We start from the raw sequence: 23,163 nt of genomic DNA, 5'->3' as shown, positions 1-23,163 counted from the left end.
TAAGCCTTAGTTAAGCAACTCGTTCAAGGTCACCTGACCACTAAGCAGTGGATGTCGGATTGAAACTCGGGTCTGTGGGGACCGCCAGGGGGCCCTCAAACTCAACTGCCGGGGCTACACTGCCTTTCAGGAAGAGCATTGTGGGAAGGCAGCCACATTCAGAAGGCAAGTAAGGTAAGGCTGGGAACAAGGCACCGTGAGCGTGAGGCAGAGCGTCCCCCATTTCTTTTCTTGGATGAGCAACACTGAGAAGGGCAGGAAGGTCGATCTGCGTGAAACCCCAGTGAGGCCGACAGGACAGCAGAGCAGCAGAAGTGATACCTCACAAGGCACAGCGCTTTTCCGTCCGCTTTTCCGTCCGTCTCATGACTGATCTGTCCGGGAACCATGGGGCGACATGGATGAGCCCCGGTTCAGAGCGCCCAGCTAGCGCTCAGCCCCGCCAGGACTAGAACTTTGTTTGTGTGATTTCAAATCCAAGCTCTTCCCAGTAAAGAACGGTAGTGGTCACAGCAGCATCAGCTCTATTGGCTCATCTCATCAGATGCTGTGAGTCCATTTTACAGATGGAGGAACTGAGGTGCAGAGTGGTAATTAACTAGCCCAAGCTCACACAGCTAATTGAATATCAGTGCCCAGAGCCAGGATTCGAACCCAGCTCCTGGCCCAAGTGGTAGGACGGAGTGCCACAGAGTTGGACCCTCTGAAGAGGAGCCCAGAGACCTAGAGCTTCAGGGACATCCCCTGAAGTTTTCAGTGAGGAACTCTCAGTGAGGAAGTTTAAGGATCAGACTCGAGAAAAGAGGAGGAACCATTTGGAATTCTCCCAATCATCCAGGGAAGCGAGGGGTGGGAGAGGACAGGGGCTGGGAAGGTCTGGAAAGCGAGGGCACGAAGACACCGGGAAGGCTGAGATGCTTCACCTTCAACTTTCCCTGTAAAAAGATTTTGCTAAATGGGGTGCCTGGGTGGCTCAGTCTGTTAAGCGTCTGCCTACAGCTCAGGTCATGATCTCAGGGTCTGGAGATCAAGCCCTGTCCTCCATTGGGCTCCCCTCCCAGAGGGGAGTCATCATCTTCCTCCCAAGACCTGACTTGTGCTTGCTCTCCCTCTCAAATAAATAAATTAAAATCTTTACAAAAAATAAAGAAGTAAAAGAAGAAAAAAACATTTAATTTGTTGAAAGTTATGAAAGGGGGCGCCTGGGTGGCTCAGTGGGTTAAGCCTCTGCCCTCGACTCAGGTTATGATCTTAGGATCCTGGGATCGAGTCCCGCATCAGGCTCTCTGCTCAGCAGGGAGTCGGCTTTTCCCCCTTCTCTCTCTCTCTCTCTGCCTGCTTGTGATCTCTGTCAAATAAATAAATAAAATCTTTAAAACAAAATAAAATAAAATAAAGTTTCGAAAGGCCATGTACTGTTATGATTTCATTTCTATGAAGTGTTCAGGAAAGGCAAATCCATACAAACAGAAAGCAGGTCCCTGGTTGCCAAGGGTTGTGTGGCAGGGAAAAGGAGAGTGATGAAATAGGTCTTTTTAGGGAGATGAAGATGTTCTGAAATTAGATGGTGGTGATGGTCAAATCACTGTCTTAATATACTTAAGATCTTTAAATTGTACACTATAGAGGGGTGAACTTTATGGTATGTGAATTATATTTCAGTAAAGCCTTTTAAAGAAAAACTTTTTTAAAAATAAAGTGCCAGGACAGGGAAAGAAGAGCTGCTGCTAAGTTCCTGCCACAGGCCAGGCATATCCTGCAGGGTGTGAGCCCTAGACCAGCTCCCAGGCCCACAGGGCTAACCAAACCGTGGTTCTGCCCCTGTACTCATCTTGCTCCTCCTGCCACAGTCCCTTCGCACAGAACCCTCTCAGCTCAGAACCCACTTCCTCTGCTTTGTGCCAGACCTTAGTTCCAGCCCTACTTTCTCAAGGAAGCTGTACCTGACCTCCCTGACAGGTCCTGATGTCCCAGACAAAGGCCTCTGGTACAAGCCCTTATGCCCTGTGTATGCCCACCTGCAGAGCCTTTATTACTCTTCTAACTTAACATGCGAGCATGTAACAAATATCTGTCTTCCCCAAGATGCTAGACTGCAGCCTCTGTAGGCCAGGGAGCACCTGCCCATCTGGATGTCCCCAGTGGTTAGCCTGGTGCCCAGCACATACCAGGCACTCCACAAACATCTGAGGGCAGGAGGCAGAAGGGTGATACGGGAGGCAAAGAGACACAAAGCTAGTGTGTGACCCTGCCTAGAGGAGCCCCCGAAAATGAGGCAGACAGGCCCAGAGGCAGCAAACAATGGTGTCAGTGTCGCAGAGGGAGACGCGAGCACTAGGGACGCCCCAAGGAGGCCCGCCTAACTCCCCAAGGGGCAGGTGGTCAGAACAGACAGCTTTTGAGAAGAGGAGACACTGGTGCCCTGGGGGAAAATGCTGCATTGATAAAGTGCCTAAAGGTAATCTGCTACTCCCTAGAATCAAGAACAAGTCATAATACTCAGTGATGTGCCCCCAAGCAGAACATCCACAGGCTGGGTCACCAGAGAGGAAGAACTTGGCTCTACCTGAGGTCAGGCCTCTCAACAGAGAGCCCTGGGCCCTGAGCTCAGGGCACAGATCCGAGGCAGAGATGACATAGAGACAGGGTGGGGGACTTTGGGGAAGTGCGGAAGGTCAGACAGATACAAAAGACAGATGCTGACCAGGGCAGTGGGGAGCTGAGCCCCTGGAGAGGGGCCTCAGGGCCCATGTGCAGGTGGGGGAGGAGAGCCCAGGATGAGCCCCAGAGGGCACGTGGCTCAGAGTCTGCACGCATTTCTCTGGCCAGCCAAGGAAGGAGATGGTGTTTGCCAGCACACACCTGAGGTTCTCCCTGGCCTCTGTAGACCCGAGAGCTCTTCCTCCCATGTGCACTCACACCAGCCTCTCCTTTCCTCCCAGTCTTCCCTGGGGTGACCTCTGCAGTGAGTTCTGTCCACCTGGGACTGCCCAGTAGCCAGACAGGGTGGACTCTGCCCCGGCTGCAGAGTGGAAGCATCCCTGTCTATCCCAGCTCCCCGCACACCTGCACTCATGGCCTGCATTTCTGGGAAGCAGGAGGAATGGGGTACAAGGAGGAACAGGAGGGAGACCCAGGCCTCTGTTTCTTGCCACCTTGCCCTCTCTCACGTTCCTGAGCCAAGGGAGGGGACCCTATCTGTCCGTCATGCCAGCGGCCCAGTGACTTGGTTCCAGGGGCCCCGAGCAGTGTCCTCTGAGCTGCTCCACGGTGGGCAGTGGCGTCTGCCCACCCCGTCCTCCCCAGGTACCTGGTTCTGCGGCTGGGTGGAGGTGGCTTGCTGGTCACTGTCTTGGAGGGCCAGCCTCTCCTGCATGGCTGCCAGCTCCTCCTGCAGTCGGGCTTTCTCCTCCTGCAGCTGGGACATGGCCTCCACCATCCTATGCACCATGGGGGCCGTACCCGGTGGCCCCCCCAGGCTCGAGCACCTCCCGCTGCCAAAGAGCCGCCCACCTATGAGCAAAGTAGTAGCCAATCAGCAGGATGGAGAGGACCCCCCCTGGCTGAAGTGCTGGGCCCGTCGGGGCGGGGCCGACCGTCGGGGATGGGGCAGGGATGCAAGTCAATGGGACAGGGGACAGGGACAGCAGCAGCAAGGTGGGGGCGAGCCAGGGGCTCTGGGGCCTGCCCGAGAGGAAGCCACGTCCGTGAGCATCTTCTGTGAGAGAGAATTACCTGGATCAGGACTTAGGAAAGCAACTTTCACCTTACACCCCTCAGAGCATGTGCCCTAGGTCTGACGGGCCATCCCCTCTCTGTGGCCAGGCCGCAAGGAATCGCAGCTGACAGAGACACCGTTCTGGCCACAGTTGATGAAGAGTCTGGGGTTCTCTTCCCAGAAAACCCTGTTCTTGGGAGAATATGATTTCTTTAAACTCAAAGCCCCTACCTAGAGTACAGGAGAGAGGCAGAGGCTCCCCCAGCTTGTCACCTGACCTCCGCAGGGAGTGGTCACTTCACACAGAGAAGGCGAGGGAAGCGTGTGCAGGTGCAAGGGACAGCCAGACCAGGACACACGGACACAGACACAGCACGTGAGCAGGAACACTGCTGGGCCCGCTGCAGGGCCGATGCCTGCGCTGAGGACAGGGACCACACAGGCAGGAGGAAGTGATAAATACCGGGGCGGGGGGGGGGGGGTGCCTCGGCCTGAGTCCTCCTCCTCCCACGGCCTTCCACTGTCCTGTCAACAGGAGCCGGAGAGAGACAGATAGACGGACAGAAGGACAAAGACAAAGAATCAAGGGCCATGACCTGCCAATATGTCCTGGGATGCATGTCATAGCTTGCTTGGAGGACACCAAGAAAGGCCACCGTCTCTGCGAGGAGCTGGGGGTGTGCGGGGTGGGGCAGAGGAGAGGCTGTGAGGGCCGGAGATTTGCCTCTCCCCTTTAGTAGCTCAGTCGAGGACCCGGCCAAAGCCCCAGGAGGCAGAAAGAAGTGACCCAGAGTTCAGTGTGACAAGTGGCATCTGCTGATTCCAGGTCTCCACTCCCTACGATACACCCCCAGAGCCACAGCTGAGAGGCAGGACGCCCAGGGGCTCTGTGCATACCCCTGCTGGCAGCTTCCACCCGCCCGGAGGCAGCAAGCGCACTCACGCTCACCGAGACTTCAGAGAAGCCACAACAAAGCTTCCGGGCTGGGCAGGATGTCTCAGACCTGTCCCCAGGAGGCTGGACCCTGAGGACGCTCAGGTCCCACTCTCAAGAGAGCAGGCGAAGCACACACAGGCTGGCTGTTCCCTTTCTCCCAGTCCCTTGGAATAGCTACAACTCCAGACTCCCGGAGAGCTGGAGCAGGCTCGTCCCGGCTGGCTCATGGCCCTGGCCGTGGGGCCTGCATGTGACGCAGCAGGGGTATCACACACACTTGGCCAAGCTTCTGCTCTCTGTTCTGGAGAGAGTGAGGTCAGATGGATGCTTCTAGGCCTGCACACGGGGATGCCATGAGCAGCATGTGACCAGCACGGCCCTCGGCCCTGTGCAGACTGCTGTGGTGAGGTAGGGAACACTCTGGACTCCAGATCCTGGGAGCTAGTTCTGCCACCTATGAGGCCCTGGGGTCCTCCTCTGCAAAATGGGGACACCGATCCTTGCCCAAAGAGGCAACCTTGGAAAAGGAGCCCGGATTCCATGAGGGATGGATAGAAGTGAGTGTCACCCAACAGGCCACAGGGCTGGGATGAGACATGGAATCATTTTTCTCGTCCAGGGCACTTGAGAAGGTTCTGAGACACCCACAGCGTGGGTTCATCCTGACCTCAGCACAGGGGCACAGCCAGGGGAGCTGAAACGGGGCCTGGAGAGCACTTGCTAGGGAAGAAAAGACCTTGAAGAAGCTAAGGGAGATCAGAAGTGGAGGGAGAGGGGAAGTCAAAGGGGCCCTTGGGGACAAGGAACGGAGGGGCCTTCCCGCTGAGAAGGCTGCCTGCCTCTCTTAGTGAGTCAGTTGTCAGTGCAAGTTGTCACAAGGGAGCGTGTGTTGGAGACCCTGCCTGCGCACTGTCTCTCACGGCCACCCAGGCACAGGGACACAGAGGGCCGGCCCTGGCCCCACTGACAAGACTTAGTCCCCATTCTTCCCAGGACCTGGTCTCTCTCTTCTCCACAAATTAGGAGAGCCGACCTGACTGGCTGGACAGTGCACCCCTTCCCAAGGCCGGTCTGCCTACACAGCGGAGAGACCCCGGCACCAGCCCCTGAATGCCAGACAGGCGACCACAGCTCTGGAACAACCCCAGACAAGGGAGTGGCAGAAAACAGAACTGACAGAAACACCAATCAACCCCTGGTGACTGGGGAAAGAAAGAAAGAGAAAGCTTTTTTCTCCACACATTCTTGGCCGTCCCCTTTGGCTCTTTGAGGATGCTTTTTTCCCAATTACTGCTAGGTTCAGGTTTCCTGCTAGGGAACCCCACGAAGGGGGCCCATAGAATCTTCCAGAACCAGTCATCCTGGACAGAGAAGAAGGTAGCCACCAGCTCCTCTACCCCGGCCTCGTGGCAGTAGGTAAAGCCCTGTCCTAGAGCCCATGGGTCCCCGATGGCTCCACAGAGAAAGGAGATGGGTTCCAGCCTCTGTCTACAGGCTGCGGCATCTTTGAGGCTGCCACCGTTGGTCTGCTTTTGACGAGCACTGGGGGAAAGACAAAATGTAGGGAAATTCAACCCCAGCCCACACAGGCCTCTCATCCCTGGATGGGGTCCTGGTGGCACCGGGAGGGGGGCATCCCTGGAATAGGCGTGGGCAGGCTGGGGTCTCTGAGCTCCATGTCCAGGTGGCCAGGACTTGGCCAGGTCTCCTCCAGGTGACGAGGACAGCGATGTGGGGACCGCTCAAATGCCACAGCAGCCTCCCCTCCAGGGCCAGCTTCAGCGGGGACTGTTCCAGGTTGGCGGGCAGGCCTGCTTTACCTGTTTTCTCTACATTCATGGTGCCACCAGCTTCCTGGGCCTCCCGGTCCCGCCTGGGGGCCGGCGCCTGCCTCTTCGGGAGCTTCTCTTCTTTCGTCCCCTGACTCTTGTTCTCGCACCCCTTGTCCAGCAGGGCTTGCTGCCAAGACACAACCAGAATCCTCACGTGAAGGGGCCTGCAGTGCGGAGGGGGCCCCCCGAGCCCGAAGACAGTGTGCTCCTGGAGCTGGTGAGCACCCCGGGCCCAGGGATCCATCCCTTGCTGTGTGAGTGGGTGAGGACAACCAGGCCTGGGGTCCAGAAGAAATGTGTCCTGATGCCACGACGACACAGTGGCAGCACATTTTTCTTGGCTCCTATGGGCAGCCGGCCATCTGCATCAGCAAACAAGTTCTTGGGCACTTGGATGTTCTCACGGGAAGCTCGCTGGGCTGTCCCTGCAGGCTCTGTGGGGTGTGAGACACCGGGGCAGCGGCCTGCTTGCTTCAGGCCCATGGCCCCACTATTTACAGGGCTGTCCGGCCCCACCAGGCACCCCACAATCTCAGGGAAACTCCCCCCCAATGATGTCAGCTGCCCCCACCTATAGACAGCACCACTTTGGGATTGCCAAGAGGGAAGCACACAGATCCACTTGAACAGGGGAAGGCCATGCTCCCTCCCATCTCCTGGTCAAGGAGAAACCAAGGCAAAGAAGGCTGAAGTAGAACAGGCCAGTGGACAGGCTGGGAGAGAAGGGGGAAAGACAGAAAGAATCATCCAGAGAAAAATCACCTGCAGCTCACAAAGACATCCAAAGCAAGCCACAGAACCACATGCAGTGTGCAATCCCATTTGATAAAACAATTACACAGGCCTCAAAAAAAAAAAAAAAAAAAAATCTGGGGAACTAGATAGACAATGGTTGTCTCTGGGAGGTCAGGTGATATGGCAGCTAGGAGGAGAAATGTGCCTCATTTAAACTTTTGGGTGAGTAAAAAGAAACTTAACCGGGGTGCCTAGGTGGCTCAGTGGGTTAAAGCCTCTGCCTTCAGCTCAGGTCATGATCCCAGGGTCCTGGGATTGAGCCCCACATCGGGCTCTCTGCTCAGCGGGGAGCCTGCTTCCTCCTCTCTCTGCCTGCCTCTCTGCCTGCTTGTAATCTCTGCCAAATAAATAAATAAAATCTTTAAAAAAAAAGAAAGAAAGAAAGTTAACCATGAGAATATGGGAAGAAGGGAAAGGAACCTTTACATTTCATTTTGAACCTCTTCTTGTCATTTGTATTTTCAGCCTTATAAGCATCTACAGTGCTCTGTTTTATTTTTGAATGTCAACAGAAATTATCTGGGAAGGGGATTACAGATATATCTTATTTCATTTTTTTAAGTTTTATTTAAGTAATCTCTACATCCAACATGGGGCTTGATCTCACGACCCCAAGATCAAGAGTTGCGTGCTCTTCTGACTAAGCCTGCCAGGCACCTCTACAGACACATTTTTGCATGTCTTTGTGCCTGCTGTATTTGAAACAAAAAACAAGTGCTGTGTTTGAAAGAATGCCCCAAGAAAGCGGAGCCCTCTTACACTGCTGGTGGGAATGCAAGCTGGTGCAGCCACTCTGGAAAAGAGAATAGAGTTTCTTCAAAAAGTTGAAAATAGAGTTACTCTATGACCCAGCAATCGTGCTACTGGGTATTCACCCCTAAGTTACAAATAGAGTGATCCAAAGGGGCTCGTGCACTCCAGTGTTTATAGCAGCGATGTCCACAATAGCCAGACTGTGGAAAGAGCCCTGATGTCCGTCGACAGATGAGTGGAGAAAGATAGATGTGGTGCATATACATATAATGGACCATTACTCAGCCACCCAGAAAAATGAGATCTTAGCATCTGCAGTGACATGGATGAAACTCGAGGATAAATGCTAAGCAGAGTAAGTCAGAGAAAGACAATTATCATATGATCTCATTGATACGTGGAATTTAAGAAACAAAACATAGGATCATAGAGGAAGGGAGGGAAAAACAATCAAATAAGACAAAATCAGAGAGGGAGGCAAACCATAAGAGACTCTTAACTACAGGAAACAAACTAGGGTCGCTGGAGGGGAGAGGGGGCAGGGGAACAGGGGCACTGGGTGGTGGGCACAAAGGAAGGCATGGAATGGAATGAGTACTCGGGCTTTCATACAACCGATGAATCACTGAACTCTATCTCTGAAACTAATGATATGTTAATTAATTGAATGTAAATAAAATTTAAAAAAAAATTTTTTAGGGGCACCTTGGTGGCTCAGTGGGTTAAAGTCTCTGCCTTCGGCTCAGGTCATGATCCCGGGGTCCTGGGATTGAGCCCCACATGGGCCTCTCTGCTCCGTGGGTAGCCTGCTTCCTCCTCTCTCTCTCTGCCTGTCTCTCTGCCTACTTGTGATCTCTTTCTCTCTGTCAAATATATAAATAAAATCTTAAAAATATATATATATTTTTTTAAATAAAAGAATGCTCTGAGTCTGGAGTCAGAAAGCACCAGGTGTGAAGCCTGGCTGTGCCTCGGGGGAGCTGTGTGGCTCTGGGCGAGTTACTTTCCTTCCCTGAAGCTTCATTTTCCTCATTCTCAAAACAGAAACGTTATCAGCCTCCCAACACAGCTGGCGTGAAGGGTAAGCGGCAGGAACTTGTGCCAAGTTCTCAGAGCCGCCGGCACACAGTCAGAACCCGAGACTAGGTAGCCGTTAGCATTATATTCTTTCTGTATGTCTCCTTGTTGTTATTTTTTAAGTATTATTATTTTTGTAACCCCAAATCCAACAAACAGAGAAAAGAAAAAGGCCACATGAGCAGCCTCGGTGTTCACCATGTCTGACTCCCTCTCTCTTGACCTCATGTTCTGCTTGAAAAGGGAGGGTGGCGAGCAAACTCTCTTGTACATAGGAAAACTCCCCCCGACTTTATTTGGTCCCCACCCTGTGACCAACTGCCACACCATCCCGAGCTGGCTTGTCAGCGGTGGCGGCGATGGCAGCAGCTGGGGGTTTCCAATTGCCGACCAGAGCAAAGGTTACACTATTTTTGGCCTGTTGGCCAAGCCACAGGAAGGGCAGCCGGTGCCCGTACTCCATACCCCCGGGGCAGGGGACGGGGGTGGTTCCTGCAGTGTCTCCAGAGGGAGCATCCCAGGGTCTAACTACTGGAGAGGCTGGATAGGTCACTCCCCAGTGCCTGGGTCCCTCCTTCAGCCCCACAGCCCTGACCTCAGAGCACCGATAAACATAATGGGTCCCAGAAGGACACCAACATGCAAACTGGCTGCTGACAAAAGCTTCTCAGAGAATCGCAGCAGATCTGCTGACCCCAAGACTCGGCAGCCACCACAACTCAACACCCCATAATCAAAATTCAGGAAGACAGCCACCGCCCAATTCCAGGCGGCCGGTTTCTGACCACCTCCCGATTTAACTACCAATGGCTCAAGTCAGAGGGAAAAAAATGGGTTCTCTGGTTTCTTTAACTGTTCCCACACCAGACTTGCTTTTCTTGTAGACCGAAAGATAAAAGAAGGACCGTTTGGTTCAGTTTGCACATGAACCACACAAGAAGGGCCGGGAAGCTCTGAAGCAACATGAGACCCTAGGCCATGCTCAGATCAGGACTGGGGGCTGCAGGCCAGCCTGGTTTACAAGTTCCATCTGCATGAGGGAGGCTATGCCCTCCCAGGGCAACCAGGTTTCCTGTCCCCCTATTTGCCCATGTCCCTTCAACGTGAGCCCTCTCCTATACCATCCGTCCTGGGCAGGGGGTCTTCGCAACACAACACCCTGAAATAACTCTGGTCCTTCGTGCAGAGAGTCAGGTCTATTTCTCTGCTTTGGAATGGGCCAGCACCTGGCATGGGGGTGAACTGTAAATACATTAGCAAACGTATTCATTTAAAAAGTGCAGCACCTGCACTGTTCTGACATTGCTCCAAGCTGTAGCTGTGTGCATGCAGAGATAGTTAAGGAGTTCACAGCAATCAGAAAGGATACAGAGGACTGACAGATAATTTATGGTAAACCCTGAAGCAGAATACTTTGCAGCAGTTTAAAAGAATGAGGGAGTTCTTTGTATAAGGACAAGCATGAAGAAATCGCCAAGATTTACTGTTGAGAGAAAGAGCTAGTCACAGGACAGCGTGTACAAATAAATAATAAAATTGTATAAATATATGCAAGTGGTTACATAGGAAAAATACATAAACACCCAACTCTAAATAGTGGATTTCTCCAAGATACAAGGCTAAAGGAGGCATTCGGTTTCTAAATATCACATCCCTGTGTGAATTCTTTTTTTTTTTCTTTTTAGCGTAACAGTATTCATTGTTTTTGCACCACACCCAGTGCTCCATGCAATACATGCCCTCCCTAATACCCACCACCAGGTTCCCCCAACCTCCTACCCTCCTGCCCAGTGAATTCTTTACACTGTATGTTAGAAAGCTCATTGTGTTTAGCTATTCAGATCCCAGGTTGCTGTGTGACCAGTAGCAAGTTACTTAACCTCTCTGAGCCTCCATTACTTCATTCCTACGACTCAGATAAAACAGTAACTGGGTCTTGAGATTGCGGAATACTGACGTGAGATATACAACACATGGCCCCAGTGCCTGGTACAAAGTCCATGTCCAATAAATAATAGTTATTAGTACTATCGTTATGTATTATCTGTACGACAAATACACAAATATACATAAAATTTGTCTTTTGAAAAATCACTTGATGATAACTGCAAGAGAAAAGAACCCAAACTTTGGCAAAATTCTTCTGTCTAGCTTTGGATTCCCATGTCAAATAGGAAATACACGTATAGCCCCACGGACAACCATGCTCGAATAGGAATTAACAGCTACCCCCAAACCTGCCTGTTTTCCTAGTAGCTTCTCAGCGAAGGTCCCACATTTCTCACTTTAACACCTCAGCCGGGGTGTGGCTGAAAAGTTTCTGTCATCTCCTGTGAGATTTTCCCAGAGATAACCTAATAAAGCAAATTGCTCCATCTACGCGGGCTCGGGGCGGACGTGGTGCGAGGAGCTCGGCAAAGAGACTCAAGGCCCCCTGTTAGGGCTTTCTTCCCCAGACAGCCTGCTGGAGACCCAGCTGCAGAAGTTCACAGAGCTAAGGCCCACAGCCTGGCTCAGCCCATCACCTCTCAGAAGGCCCCAGTGCTTACCTGCACAGTCAGGTAGAGCCTGTGAGGGCTCCCAGGGCCAGCCCAGTCCACACTGAGGGCTCGGCACTGCGCTAGGGCCGGGCGGGCTGCACTTCGGGCACTGGAGTCCTCGTCACTGCTGACCAGGGTGTCTCTTCCACGCCCTGTCCCAGGACAGAGAATACAGGTAAGATGCTAGGCCCCTGGCTGAAGGCTGCTGGCCAGGACCCCTGGCTAGGGCCGCCGCTGAGCTCTGCTTCCCCATCGTCTGGGCCGGCCCAGGCGCGGCCAAGAGGGACTCACACGCCCTCACACGCCTGACCTACTCGGAGGGAAGGCCTGGCACCAGGCAGGGGCTGTGTGTGCTCTTTCTTCCGGAAAGCCACCCAGAGCTTCTCTTGAGGAAGTCACCTGAGACCTCTGGGGGAGGGGGTGTTCCCAGCCCTCCACAGTGGTCTCTGGGGCTGGCACTTGCTCACATCCTCTCCAGAGAGCAGCAAAGGGAAGCCAATGCCAACCCAGCTGTGCCTGTCTTCCCAGGAGGTGCACTCCAGGGTGGTGGCTTTATTACCAAGGCCGCCTCTAGGGGGCGCTTTCTCCCCGGCCTTCCTAAACAGCAAGGGGGCAGGCTCCAAAAGCTTATTTGGGACCAGCTAAAGCACATCCCCTCCAGCCTCTGACACATTGCCGCCCTCACTGGACAGGACAGAGAGCTGACCCTGGTATGGATATCCCGTGCACCCCACCTCAACCCCCCGCCAGGGCCTTCCTCCCCTGTCTGATCCTCAGTTTCCTTGCCAGCACTATGGGGTAAGGAACCAAGCTCAGAGTTCTGGGCTGAGGGTTACAATGAATGACACACATAATGTGCTCACTCTGTGCCAGACACACAGAAAGCAGCCACGGATGCAGGCCCTTAGGACCACAGCCGAGGGGGTGACTAACGCACCCAGGGTCACACTGAGCCAGTCCTGCCATCCCATGGGCTAGCCGGCATTCTGAAGGCAGAGGTGAGAGCTGGGGTGGGGGCGGAGAGGCCAGGGGTGACCAAGCTGGGTGACACCCTACTCAATGTTAGGCACTCTGCTTAGCACTTCACCCACGGGATTTCATTTGACCTTTGTCATAAATCGTAAAAGTGGATAAGCCTGCATGGTCATATGATCTTCCTAATACTCATTTAATAGATCAATATGCATGCGTGCCCACATACACAAGATTGGAAGGAACTATATAAAATGTCCACTAGCAACCTTATAGGTGATTTTTATTGTCTTTTTTATACTTTTCTGTGCTTTTTATAGAGTTTTTTTTTTTCAATTTTTTTAGTTTTTTAGGTTTGAGTGATTTTTTTTTTAGCCCGAACCCAAAGGAACATGTTTTTGTCTTTTGCTTGTTTTTCCTTTTTCCTTCCTTCCTTCCTTTCTGTCTTTCTTTCTCTCTCTCTCTCTCTCTCTCTCTTTTTTTAACCAGAACAGCAATACTCATTCATATACATCACATCTGTAATCCTTAGGAAAACCTTGTGGAGCAGAGGTCATCTTCATCCCTTCCAGATAATTGAGGCTACCTGACCCAAAAGCCCAAGCTTTTCTCAGAGACCCCAGGGCCATCCCCAGCCTCACTTGTCCCCTGCAGAGACTTTGGGGGGTATCACTCTGGCAGCCACCACTGGCACAAGTGTGGTGGGAGAGAGGGGACTGAAGAGGAATTTTCTGTGTGCCCTCTCTGGGCCTCAGTTTCCCCTTCTTTACGGGGGTGGGCAGGGGGACTTAAGTCTGATGGCCCAGAGGGACTCTGCTAGCTCAGACAGGCTGGTAACCTAAACCCCTTTCTCTGTAGGTCAGGAATAACAGACAGCAAGCCCCTCAACACACCTTGACTGAACACCCCTCTCTTCCTCCACACTTCAGGAAGGCTTGCCCAAGTTCAGCTCAGGAGACAGTCATGGGGCAGCCCCCCAGACCCCATGATCCAGCCGGCACCGGAAATCAGATGTGCCACTCACTTCTTGGCGTGTGAGGTGCCAGGGGACATGACCCAGAAAGGAGAGCTGGTGTTGACAGCTCTCCCAGGGGGACAGCGGGAGCCTGCACTCAGGGACTCCTTCACTGCCCACCTGCGTCGGGGCCCCTACAGGAGCCGACCCGGATGGCACCTGAAACTGAGCGCAGGGCACCCCAACTCGGCTGGGTGGCCTCGGTCGGCTCCTTGCGCCCCCCGCGGGCCGGCCGGTCGCGATCAGGTGTCAGCGCCCGCGCAGGGCACCGGGCAGCCACTTCACCTACCTTGTTTACCAGCTGCGGGCAGAAACCGGAGCGAGACCGCCAGGCTCGGCCAGGGACCAAGGACGCGCCTCCCGCGGAGCGCCCCCCGCCCGGCCGGGTGGAGAGCGCGTGGTTTGGGCGGCGTTGTCCCCTGGCTCCAGCGACCGCGTTGAAGTTTAACTCGGCGTCCGGGACCTCTCTTTACGGGCGGGCGCGGGGCAAGAGCGCCGGCTGCGACTCCGCGCCGGCCCGCGGGCTGCCCGGCACCCTGTAATTACCTGACAGCTCTGACTGAGCCTAGGAACTTGCGAGAAAGCCCGGCCTCATCTCTGCTATCTGGAGGAAGGAAGGGAAATAAAGAGGCATTTTAAAAATGCGGACTCACCAGTTCTCAACCTCCCCGGGCCGGTGTATGGGAAAGGGCGGGCGGCCGGGCTGGCGGGGGCGGGGCGAGCCATCCCGGGCTCAGGCTCCCGGGCCCGGCCCACTCTCCACAGGCCGCGCAGCGAGGGCGTGGCTCCCAGGTTCCACGGCCGGCGGGACGGGACCATGGCCCGGGGCTCAGCGGCCTCCTCTGGGCGCCGGGCGGCCTGCGGACAGAACAGGGAAGGCGAGGCTGAGCCGGCTGCCAGGCACCCTGAGCGGGGGCTGGGGGACAGATCAGAGCCCGCCTGCAACGGGGTCACCTGTTACCCGGAGCAGCAGCCCCAACTCCAATGCCACCTCCATAACCCCCGCCCCCTGCAAAGATCCCTGGGCTTGCGGGATGAAACAGAGCCTATCACCATTTCCGGGTGCTTCTTCCCAAGTAAGGCGGCTCAGAAGTGGGTGAGGACGCATCAGTTGTGTCAGCAGCACACTAAGGAGACCTCACATCTCAGCCCCTTCGCTGGAGGCCTGGCAGCCTGGAGGCGCACCAGGTCACAGCCCCACACGGAGGCAGCAGGAGTCAACAGCATCTCCATAAATCTAATCAGATTTAATTAGCATCTTGGTACTAATCAGAAGGGCTGACTGTGGCTAGCGACAAGATAGGTTTATATGGACCAAATTCTCTTAAAGTCCACTCATGCTATTCAAGTCCCCTTACTCTGTGCCTACAACTTGGCAGACAGTAAGATACAAAGATTCATTGCTTTTTCATCTAATAAGTATTTATCTGGTGTCTGCTGTGAGCTAGGCACCTGCCGGGGGTCCTCTTTGATCAGGAGAGATGGGGAGCTCCCTGTCAGGAGGGAGGTAAGCACTTCAACAAACCTTCAAGATCTGAACAGGATGCAGGGAGGCACCAGGTGGTATGGGAGAAAGGGGGGGGGGGATGGCCTGGATAGAAAGCCCCATGGGGGGATGCCTGTGTAGTGCAGTGGGTAAGGTCTGACTCCTGATTTTTGCTCATGTCATGATCTCAGGGTCTTGAGATCGAGCCCCAAACAGGGCTTCACACTCAGCGTGGAGTCTGCTTGAGATTCTCTGTCCCCCTGCCCTTCCCCCTTGTGCATGCTCTCTAAAATAAATAAATAAATCTTAAAAAAAAAAAAAAAAAAGAAAGAAAGAAAGCTGCATGGGTCCCTCTGAGCAGATGAACTGAGCAGATGAACAGGATAGACTTTAAGTCTTCCCCACACAAGTCTTTGTTGAACACCTATCGTAGGTAAAGCAGCTGTGAGGACATTTAAAGTACCCAGCTACAGTCCCAGACTCAGACAGCAATGCCATTAACAGAAGAAGCCAAGTCAGCTCAGAAAGGCAAAGTGGGATTTGCTTTCGGTTTTACAAATTTTTTTTGTCGGGGGTGGGGGGCGCCTGGGTGGCTCAGTGGGTTAAAGCCTCTGCCTTTGGCTCAGGTCATGATTCCCAGAGTCCTGGGATCGAGCCCCACATGGGGCTCTCTGCTCTGCAAAGAGCCTGCTTCTTCCTCTCTCTCTGCCTGCCTCTCTGCCTACTTGTGATCTCTGTCTGCCAAATAAATAAATTAAAAATCTTTTAAATAAATAAATAAATAATTTTTTTGACAGACCCCTGGCACTAGCTTGACAGGTGGGTACCCTGAAATGCGTGTATACATACCAGCCCGGGCTAAAGCCGGGCAAAGAGCAGGGCTGGGGACTCAGAGCTGGGAGGCTAACGAGGGTCCCAGCACCGCAGTGGAGGACACAGTCACCAAAGGTAACCAAGCACGGAGAGCTCACTCTGGGTGGTAAGGAACGCTGGAGAAGGATGGTCAGAGGTGGCGACAACACCAGGCAGGTGCGGAGTCCTCACACGTGACCGATGGTGGGGAGGGGTGGGGAAGCAGGGGATGGTCAGTTCCCAGCAAACAATGCCGTGGGGAGGTCAAACTGGAGAAAGCCCTGGGGGCTCTGGAAGGGGGCCCAGCCGTGGAGCCGCACAGAGGGCAAACCTGGGTGGGTCCAAGAGGTGGGTAGGGCTAAAGGAAGGGGCTGCTTTCTTCTGAGGGGAAGTTTGGCTAGGGTAAGGAGGGGAGGCTGAGTTGAGAGGATGTGGTATGTAGAATAGGAGGGATTCAAGCCTGCTGGGTGGACAGGGCCAGGATGAATGAAACAGGGAGAGGCAAGAAGTTAGGGCATAGCGATGGGCAGCGGAAGATCTGATGACGGCAGTTCACACAGCCGGGCCCTAGAAGAATGCCAGGCTTACTGGCTAAGAAGCTGTGCTCTCTGCCTTCCCTGACTGAGGAAGACAACTTGGAGGAGGCTCCTGGGTACAGTATTACTGGACTGTGGGCTAGAGGATGGGGCGGAGGCTAATCCAAATATGTGGGCCAGCTCCACTGAGGGAACAAAGATGGACCCTTAAGGAGCAGAAGGAACCAGGAGGAAGCGCCAGATGTCCTTTTCTCTAGGTTGCTTGGCACGGAGCTGGGCACACGACCGACCCCAAGGACCAGGAGCCTAATGGAAGAAAGGCTCCACATGCCTGGAAAGGTGAGAGGGGCATTGAAGGTCGATTCCCTGTTTGAGAGAGAGGACTGTTAAAGAGATCAGCTTTGTCTGAGGGACGGGGACAGAAGGAGACAATGCTTCTGTGACTTTCTGGAAGGGAAGTTGGAGAGGGAGCCAGGAAGATAGCAGGAAGAAAGAGGAAGGGTGTGTGCAAGATCCTGAAGAGGAAAAAGCAGCTGGATTTAGAGCCAGTAGGGTGGAAAGGTCAAAAGTATCCAGGACCTCAAATAAGCCCAAGGCTGGGCGCTTCTGCCAACTTGGGACCCACAGGGTGGGACAACAGGGACATGGTGTGGAGTGGCTATGACCAAAAGCTGCTTCAGACCCAACTCTGCCACTTACTGGATGTGTGACCTTGGGAGAATTACTTTCTCTGTGCCTCATTATCTCCATCTGAAAATGGGGAGAACTCCAGCTTATAGGGTTGGTATAAGAATTAGACAGTGCATATATAAAGTGTTCACAACAATGCTGGCATATACAACGAACTCAAAATTTTTATTTTTCAGTCATCTCCCTCCCTCCAGTGGAGGGTGAGTGCAGAAGGTCTGGCTTGAGAAGAGGGAAAGATTTACCCTTCTTTGTCTAGACCACGGGAGTAGAGCTGTAACACCCCCCCCCCCGCCCCTGCTCTCTGCCAGACCAGGGATATTGCCATAATTTGAGGGACAGACCTGACAAGTGCCCAGATACTGCTGCTGGGGAGGGCTTAAGTCTCCCTGGAAGAGAAGGTCAGCGAGGTTAGACAGGGGCTAGCTAGGCCCTCCCCTGCACACAATCACAGGCCCTGGGTCTTCCAGGACAACCTAGACCTCAAAAACCTCCACTCCCATAAGAACAGCAGAACTCATCACCCTGAGTCCCTAAAGTCCAGTAACTGCAAATACAGGGCCCCATTCTGAGGCTGCATTCCTTGCCAATGACTCTCCCTGGCCAAGGAGACAGCTACTTTACCAAGGGCATGGGGAGTGTGCCTGGGCAGGGAGAAGTGCCCCCAGTCTCATGGGCCATGGAAGGTGAAAGGTCAGGGACAGCGGGGACCCACAATCTTGAGACAGGTATGCTGGGGGTTGGGTGGGAATACTTGAGAATTGAAATACAGCTTCCTTTTGAAGAATCTCCCAGGACCAGGCCCTTCACACTGCGCCAGAGTTCTGCTCTAACTCACAACAGGGGGTTGAAGGAGGTGGCTTTTGGCTTGCCCTCCCTCCTGGGATCCCCCGGGCTGCTGCTGTCACTGTCTCAATTTCCTACTGCCCAGGAGGGCACCCGCCCAGGCCTTCCTTCCAACCACAGGGCCGGCCTACACCCTCCCCTGCCCTGCGAGGGGAAAAGCGAACTGCCCAGGGAACGTACGTGGTGGGAGGGCTGGACACTGCAGCCTTCAAGGGATCCCTGGGGGGTGCGGGGAAAAATCTCCGCAAGAGAAGGGGGAGGCCTTGACTGACACGCGGTTCCCCCGGTCGGTTCCGGCTCTCTCGGGCCAAAGAGATGGGAAGGGGGTTCCCGAGGCTGCTGCGACCCCAGGGGACGTGCTGCGAGCAAGGTCCTTGGTTCTGTCTGGACGGCGCGGGGTTCGGCGGGCGACCGCGCAGGGCTGCTTCTCCCGGGCCCGACCTTCCCCGCGCCCCGCAGCGGGTCCGGGCAGGGGAGGGGGTTCTGCGGGTAGGGCGGGCCCGGACGCGGCACCCGGAACGGCGGGCCGGGCGGATCCCGAAAGCCCAGCCCGGCCCTCCTCCCCCGCCACCGGTTCGCCAGGGTCCCCGACTCACCGGCCTGGCAGAGGCAGGATCCCGGCGTCGCCGCAGAGCCCGGGGCTCGGCCGGACCCGGCCCGCCGGTGGGAGGCAGCTCCACGCCGCCGCCTTCTCGGCCCGCCCCGCTCCCGCCCCTCCCGCACACTTTCCACAGGAAATGATTAACTCGGGCCGCGGCGCGTTCCCATGGCAACTGGCTCTTGCCCAGGCGGGGGTCGGCGGCGCGCGCGCGCTCCCGCGCACTCTCCCGCGCGCGCGCCCACACTCACACGCGGGGCCGCCCACTCGGCGGACTCCTGGCTCCGCCCAGATGTTCCGGCTGGGCCCTGGGGGCCCCACGCTCCACACACGCTAGCGCACACGTGCGCGCACACCCACTGGTGTACACACAGCGTCATACGTGCTCGAGCTTTCGCCTGTGGGCTCTCGCACGCCGATACACACGTCCCTCACACATGCCTTCACACATGCTCTGGTCCGCAAGCGAGAACCCATCCAGTATTCACACACGTGCCCACGCTAGTCCTTTATACGTGCCTTTGCGCTTAAACTTACACTCTGATGCGCACATCCCCTAACCCTGGTGGTACAGAACTTTCCGCCCACGCTCGTTACTCCTCACACATACACTTCTCCCATGCTGTCCTTCACACGCCCTCACACACCAGCTCGTTTTCTGGACCTTCTAACACACATGCTTTCACACACACACTCACACACTCTAGATGGCGCATGTATACACTTGCACATTCTCACACACTTTACACACGCGCTCACGTTATCGTCAGGTGCTCAGACGCACACGTGCGTCCCCACACATTGTCCGCGTGCACACTTACACTTGCTCACCCTCACACACATTCTTGCACACACTCTATGCCTCGTCCTCTGACACTCTAGTAGACACATCCTTTAAAACCCAAGCCCTGGGCGCCTGGGTGGCTCAGTGGGTTGGGCCGCTGCCTTCGGCTCAGGTCATGATCTCAGGGTCCTGGGATCGAGTCCCGCATCGGGCTCTCTGCTCAGCAGGGAGCCTGCTTCCTCCTCTCTCTCTCTCTGCCTGCCTCTCTGCCTACTTGTAATCTCTGTCAAATAAATAAATAAATCTTTAAAAAAAAAAAAAAAAAAAACCCAAGCCCTCGCTTTCACTCCCACTCTGTCACGCTCTGGTAGCATGCATACACACACATCACACGTTATCACTCGTGTTTACACACACACATGTTCTCACTAGCTCTAGTAGGAATACACAGGCCCGGCTGCCTCCCCAGCCACAGCACCACTCCCGAATTAACATCTTCCAGGCCGTAGGGTTTTTTAAGGTAAAATCCTCCTCCTTTAGGCTCCAGTGAAAACCTGTCCAGAGTGCAACCACTGCAGAGCACGCAGCCCTCCCAGGGCCAGCCAGAAGTCCCTCCTTGGGGGACGTCTCCGAAGAGGCACAGGGAACGCCAGGGAGCCAGCCAGCCAAGCAGGGACAGCTGACCCAGAGGAGCCACTCTGTTCTTTGTCTCCCAAACAGAGGCGGCCTTTTACTCCCAAGCCTGCGCTGTTGTCCCCTCCAGGGTGCAGGAGGAGGAGAAAGAAGCTCAGAAGCCAGCCCAGTGCAGGCTGATGGTTCCACAGATAATCCGAGAAGGGTGAGCGCTTCACTATTCCTGGTGTCTCAGGGGATGGCCCAAGAGGTGCAAGGAGGGGACTGGAGGGGGACACACAGATCAATGAAGGTTCTGTCTCCTGTCGCTGCCCAGGCACTGGGCTGGCAGTCAAGAATCTCAGCCGGAAACAGAGCCAAGGTCCTGGGCCTCAGATTGTTCTGGATGCCAGAACAGGACACTCACAATCCCCCTACTGGAAGTGGGCTAATGTGTGTTTTATTTTCTGAGACACCCAACTGAAGGCCTAGTAGATGATAAATATCCCTCTCCTGGAATGGTTTCTTGGAGAGTTAGAGATTTCCAACTACAACCGCCCCCCCCCCCACCAGATAACCCTCCCAACAGGAGGGAAGGCCATAATTTGAGAGTTTCCTTCTCGGAACCCCCCTGCCTTCTCTCCAGACAAGAGTGGCCAAGGGGACTACAGGGCTGGATGAGGGCAGAGTATCTCTAGAATCCTAACCAAGTATTATCCTATTATCCGAGTGAGGCAGGTTGTTTGTCTGTAAAGTCCTGGTAGAGAACTGGAGGCCTTGTCTTCCTCGCTGGCCAGAACGGTGGCATTAACTGCAGTTCGTTCTGACAAAGCCAAATTTGGCCAGACTTCTGAATTCATGATAACATTTATTGTTCGTTTTCTCTGATTACAAAAGTAATAGATGTTCATTGTAACCATAATCCCACCCACTGGAGATAAATGCTGCCAACATTTTAGTACAGTCTTTTTTTTTTTTTTTTTGGTATCACATAATAGCTACCATTTATTGAAAGCAATCACTGTGCCAAGCACTGCGCTGAACTCTTTATAAACAAGATCCCATTTAACCCTGAACACCCGGCGAGGTCGACACCAGTATATGCTCGGTTATCAGGAGAGGAAACAGCCTCCCACAGTTCATTCATAAACCCAGAGTGTGATAGAGCTGAGATGTGAGACCAATGCGGCTGGGGTGGGGTATATGTACACGTACAAGCAAACAGATCGTACTATCGTATGTAACGAGTTTCAGATACCAGATGCAAGCATTACTAAGATCAAAGCACTAGTGGAAAAACAAAGAAAATTGAGTTACTAGATGGAAACATTTTTGAGGTTCTTGCAAAACTTTGACTTGAAATTGCAAAAGCAAATTGCTTTATGATTGTTGGAATTTAGCTTAAGAATGTACGACGTGACCAGCAACTATACACTAATGACTCTAAGGTCATTTCTAACCTGGAAACTTCACTGATGGTTTGGATGTGGAGGCTGCCAACTATCTCCTGGCCACAGGGAAGGTAGAGATTGACCAGAAACTTGGCCATCCCAGTGCAGAGGTCCTGAATCCATAAGTGAGGACTCTTGGGTTCAGCCTTTGGCCTTGCCCTTTTGCCCACCTTCTGGCAGAAATATAGAAATGGAGGGAGGGCCACACAAGAGGCAGTGGCCAGAACCCTGCAGCCCCATATCCATATCCACCCTGTCCCCCAGGTGGGGGTTCAAAGAGCCTGAAACCCCTTCACTTTAAGGCATCCATCAGAGAGAAAGTCAGGGACCCAAGAAGTCTACGGCCCAGAGGGAAGTAAAGAGGGGAATAACACAGATTGTGTTTGGTCTGATTCTCACAGTAACCTAGAATAAAGCACCACATAAGATTTACATGATTTTCCAGTTTTAATGATTTAACCTGAGATCTGATCACCTTCAGGCCTTTGCAATGCTGTTCTCCTTGCCTGGAAAGTCTCTCTCCTTCCCCTTCTCCCACCTGCCTCCACCCACCTTTACCTGGCTGACTCCTGCTTGTTCTTCAAGTCCTTCAAGCTTAGAGGTCATGCTCCTTGACCCTCCCAGGCACCATCTCTCCCTGCCCTGCCCCTGCCACACACCCCCACACTGGACTGCAACGGCCTCTCCTGTCTACACCAATACCTCTTGGAGGGCACGGGACTTTCCTGACTTGATCACAAGGAAATCCTCTGCAAGTGCCTGATATCATGTAAGTTTCCAGAGACTAAAAAATAGGTCATGTATAATTCAGAGGGGGAAGAACATGTACCTTAAAGCATATCCAAACAGACTTCCTTCTTCTTCTTCTTTTATTTTTTAAGATTTCACTTATTTATTTGAGAGCAGAGAGAGAGCATGAGCAGTCGAGAGGGGCATAAAGAGAGGGAGACAAGCAGACTCCGTGCTGAGCAGGGAACCCACCGCGGGGCTCCATCACAGGACTCTGATCATGACCTGAGCTGACGGCAGACGCTAACCCACTGAGCCACCCAGGCGCCCCCAAACAGACTTTCTTCTTGTGTAAATTAATGATAATTCTTATCAAAAGGAGGTAAGAAATGGATCCTTAAGCAATTAATTTCAATGGGGTCAGTAAGGAGCACCCTGCAGTCTTGAAAACTGTGTATCTTTGCACGATTCTGGGTAACAGTTTCTTGAAGTTGGAGAACAACATTCTGAGGGTAGGAGTCGAATATTAAGTAATCCTGACTCAATTAGCCACTGTTTTGAATCCACATACTCCAATACTCCTGAAATAGTTCATTATGGACAGCGCAGAAAGAGCTGGGGAGGATTCCACAGAAAGAACAGGCAGGATTCAGAGCTCAGCCCTGCAGACATGCGTTTGACTCCCTCCCAGCTGCAGAATTTGGCAACTAAACCTCTGAGCGTATTGGGGGTGGGAGGGAAGGGGGCCCTGCATCTTGGCTCACACCTGCCAACGTTTAGGAAACCACACTCCTCCGTTGACACGAAAGGGTGGGTGTTGGACAGCCCTTGGCTCGTCTGGTAAGGTCCTGTCATTTTCACCTGCTACACACTACGCTCTTCCAAGAGCTAGATGCTCAACACATAAATGAACAAATGATACCACTCTCTCTCCAATCCCTTC

The 23,163-nt window shown here is 53.7% G+C and overlaps 1 protein-coding gene across 6 annotated transcripts in view; it reads right to left on the bottom strand.

Moving 5' to 3' along the window:
* The window catches only part of KIFC3 (kinesin family member C3), a 66,720-nt gene that overhangs the window by 19,138 nt on the left and 24,419 nt on the right, over positions 1 to 23,163 (bottom strand). For 2 of the 6 annotated variants that reach the window (XM_059150835.1, XM_059150837.1), the window contains exons 2-5: positions 14,293 to 14,497; positions 11,662 to 11,804; positions 6,476 to 6,614; positions 3,311 to 3,513 (exon numbers count right to left, since the gene is read on the bottom strand). In XM_059150835.1, the coding sequence (XP_059006818.1) occupies positions 3,311 to 3,513; positions 6,476 to 6,614; positions 11,662 to 11,804; positions 14,293 to 14,458 (651 nt within the window). In that variant the 5' untranslated portion in view covers positions 14,459 to 14,497. Of the gene's footprint in view, positions 1 to 3,310; positions 3,514 to 6,475; positions 6,615 to 11,661; positions 11,805 to 13,928; positions 14,134 to 14,292; positions 14,498 to 18,642; positions 18,769 to 23,163 lie in introns of those variants that run through there. The other 4 variants (XM_059150836.1, XM_059150839.1, XM_059150840.1 and 1 more) reach the window with 4 other exon arrangements.

Source organism: Mustela lutreola, chromosome 16, assembly GCF_030435805.1.
Source record: "Mustela lutreola isolate mMusLut2 chromosome 16, mMusLut2.pri, whole genome shotgun sequence".
NCBI classification, from domain to species: domain Eukaryota; kingdom Metazoa; phylum Chordata; class Mammalia; order Carnivora; family Mustelidae; genus Mustela; species Mustela lutreola.
Note: the sequence above shows the minus strand (reverse complement) of the source record. Positions and strands in the feature narration are given on the sequence as shown.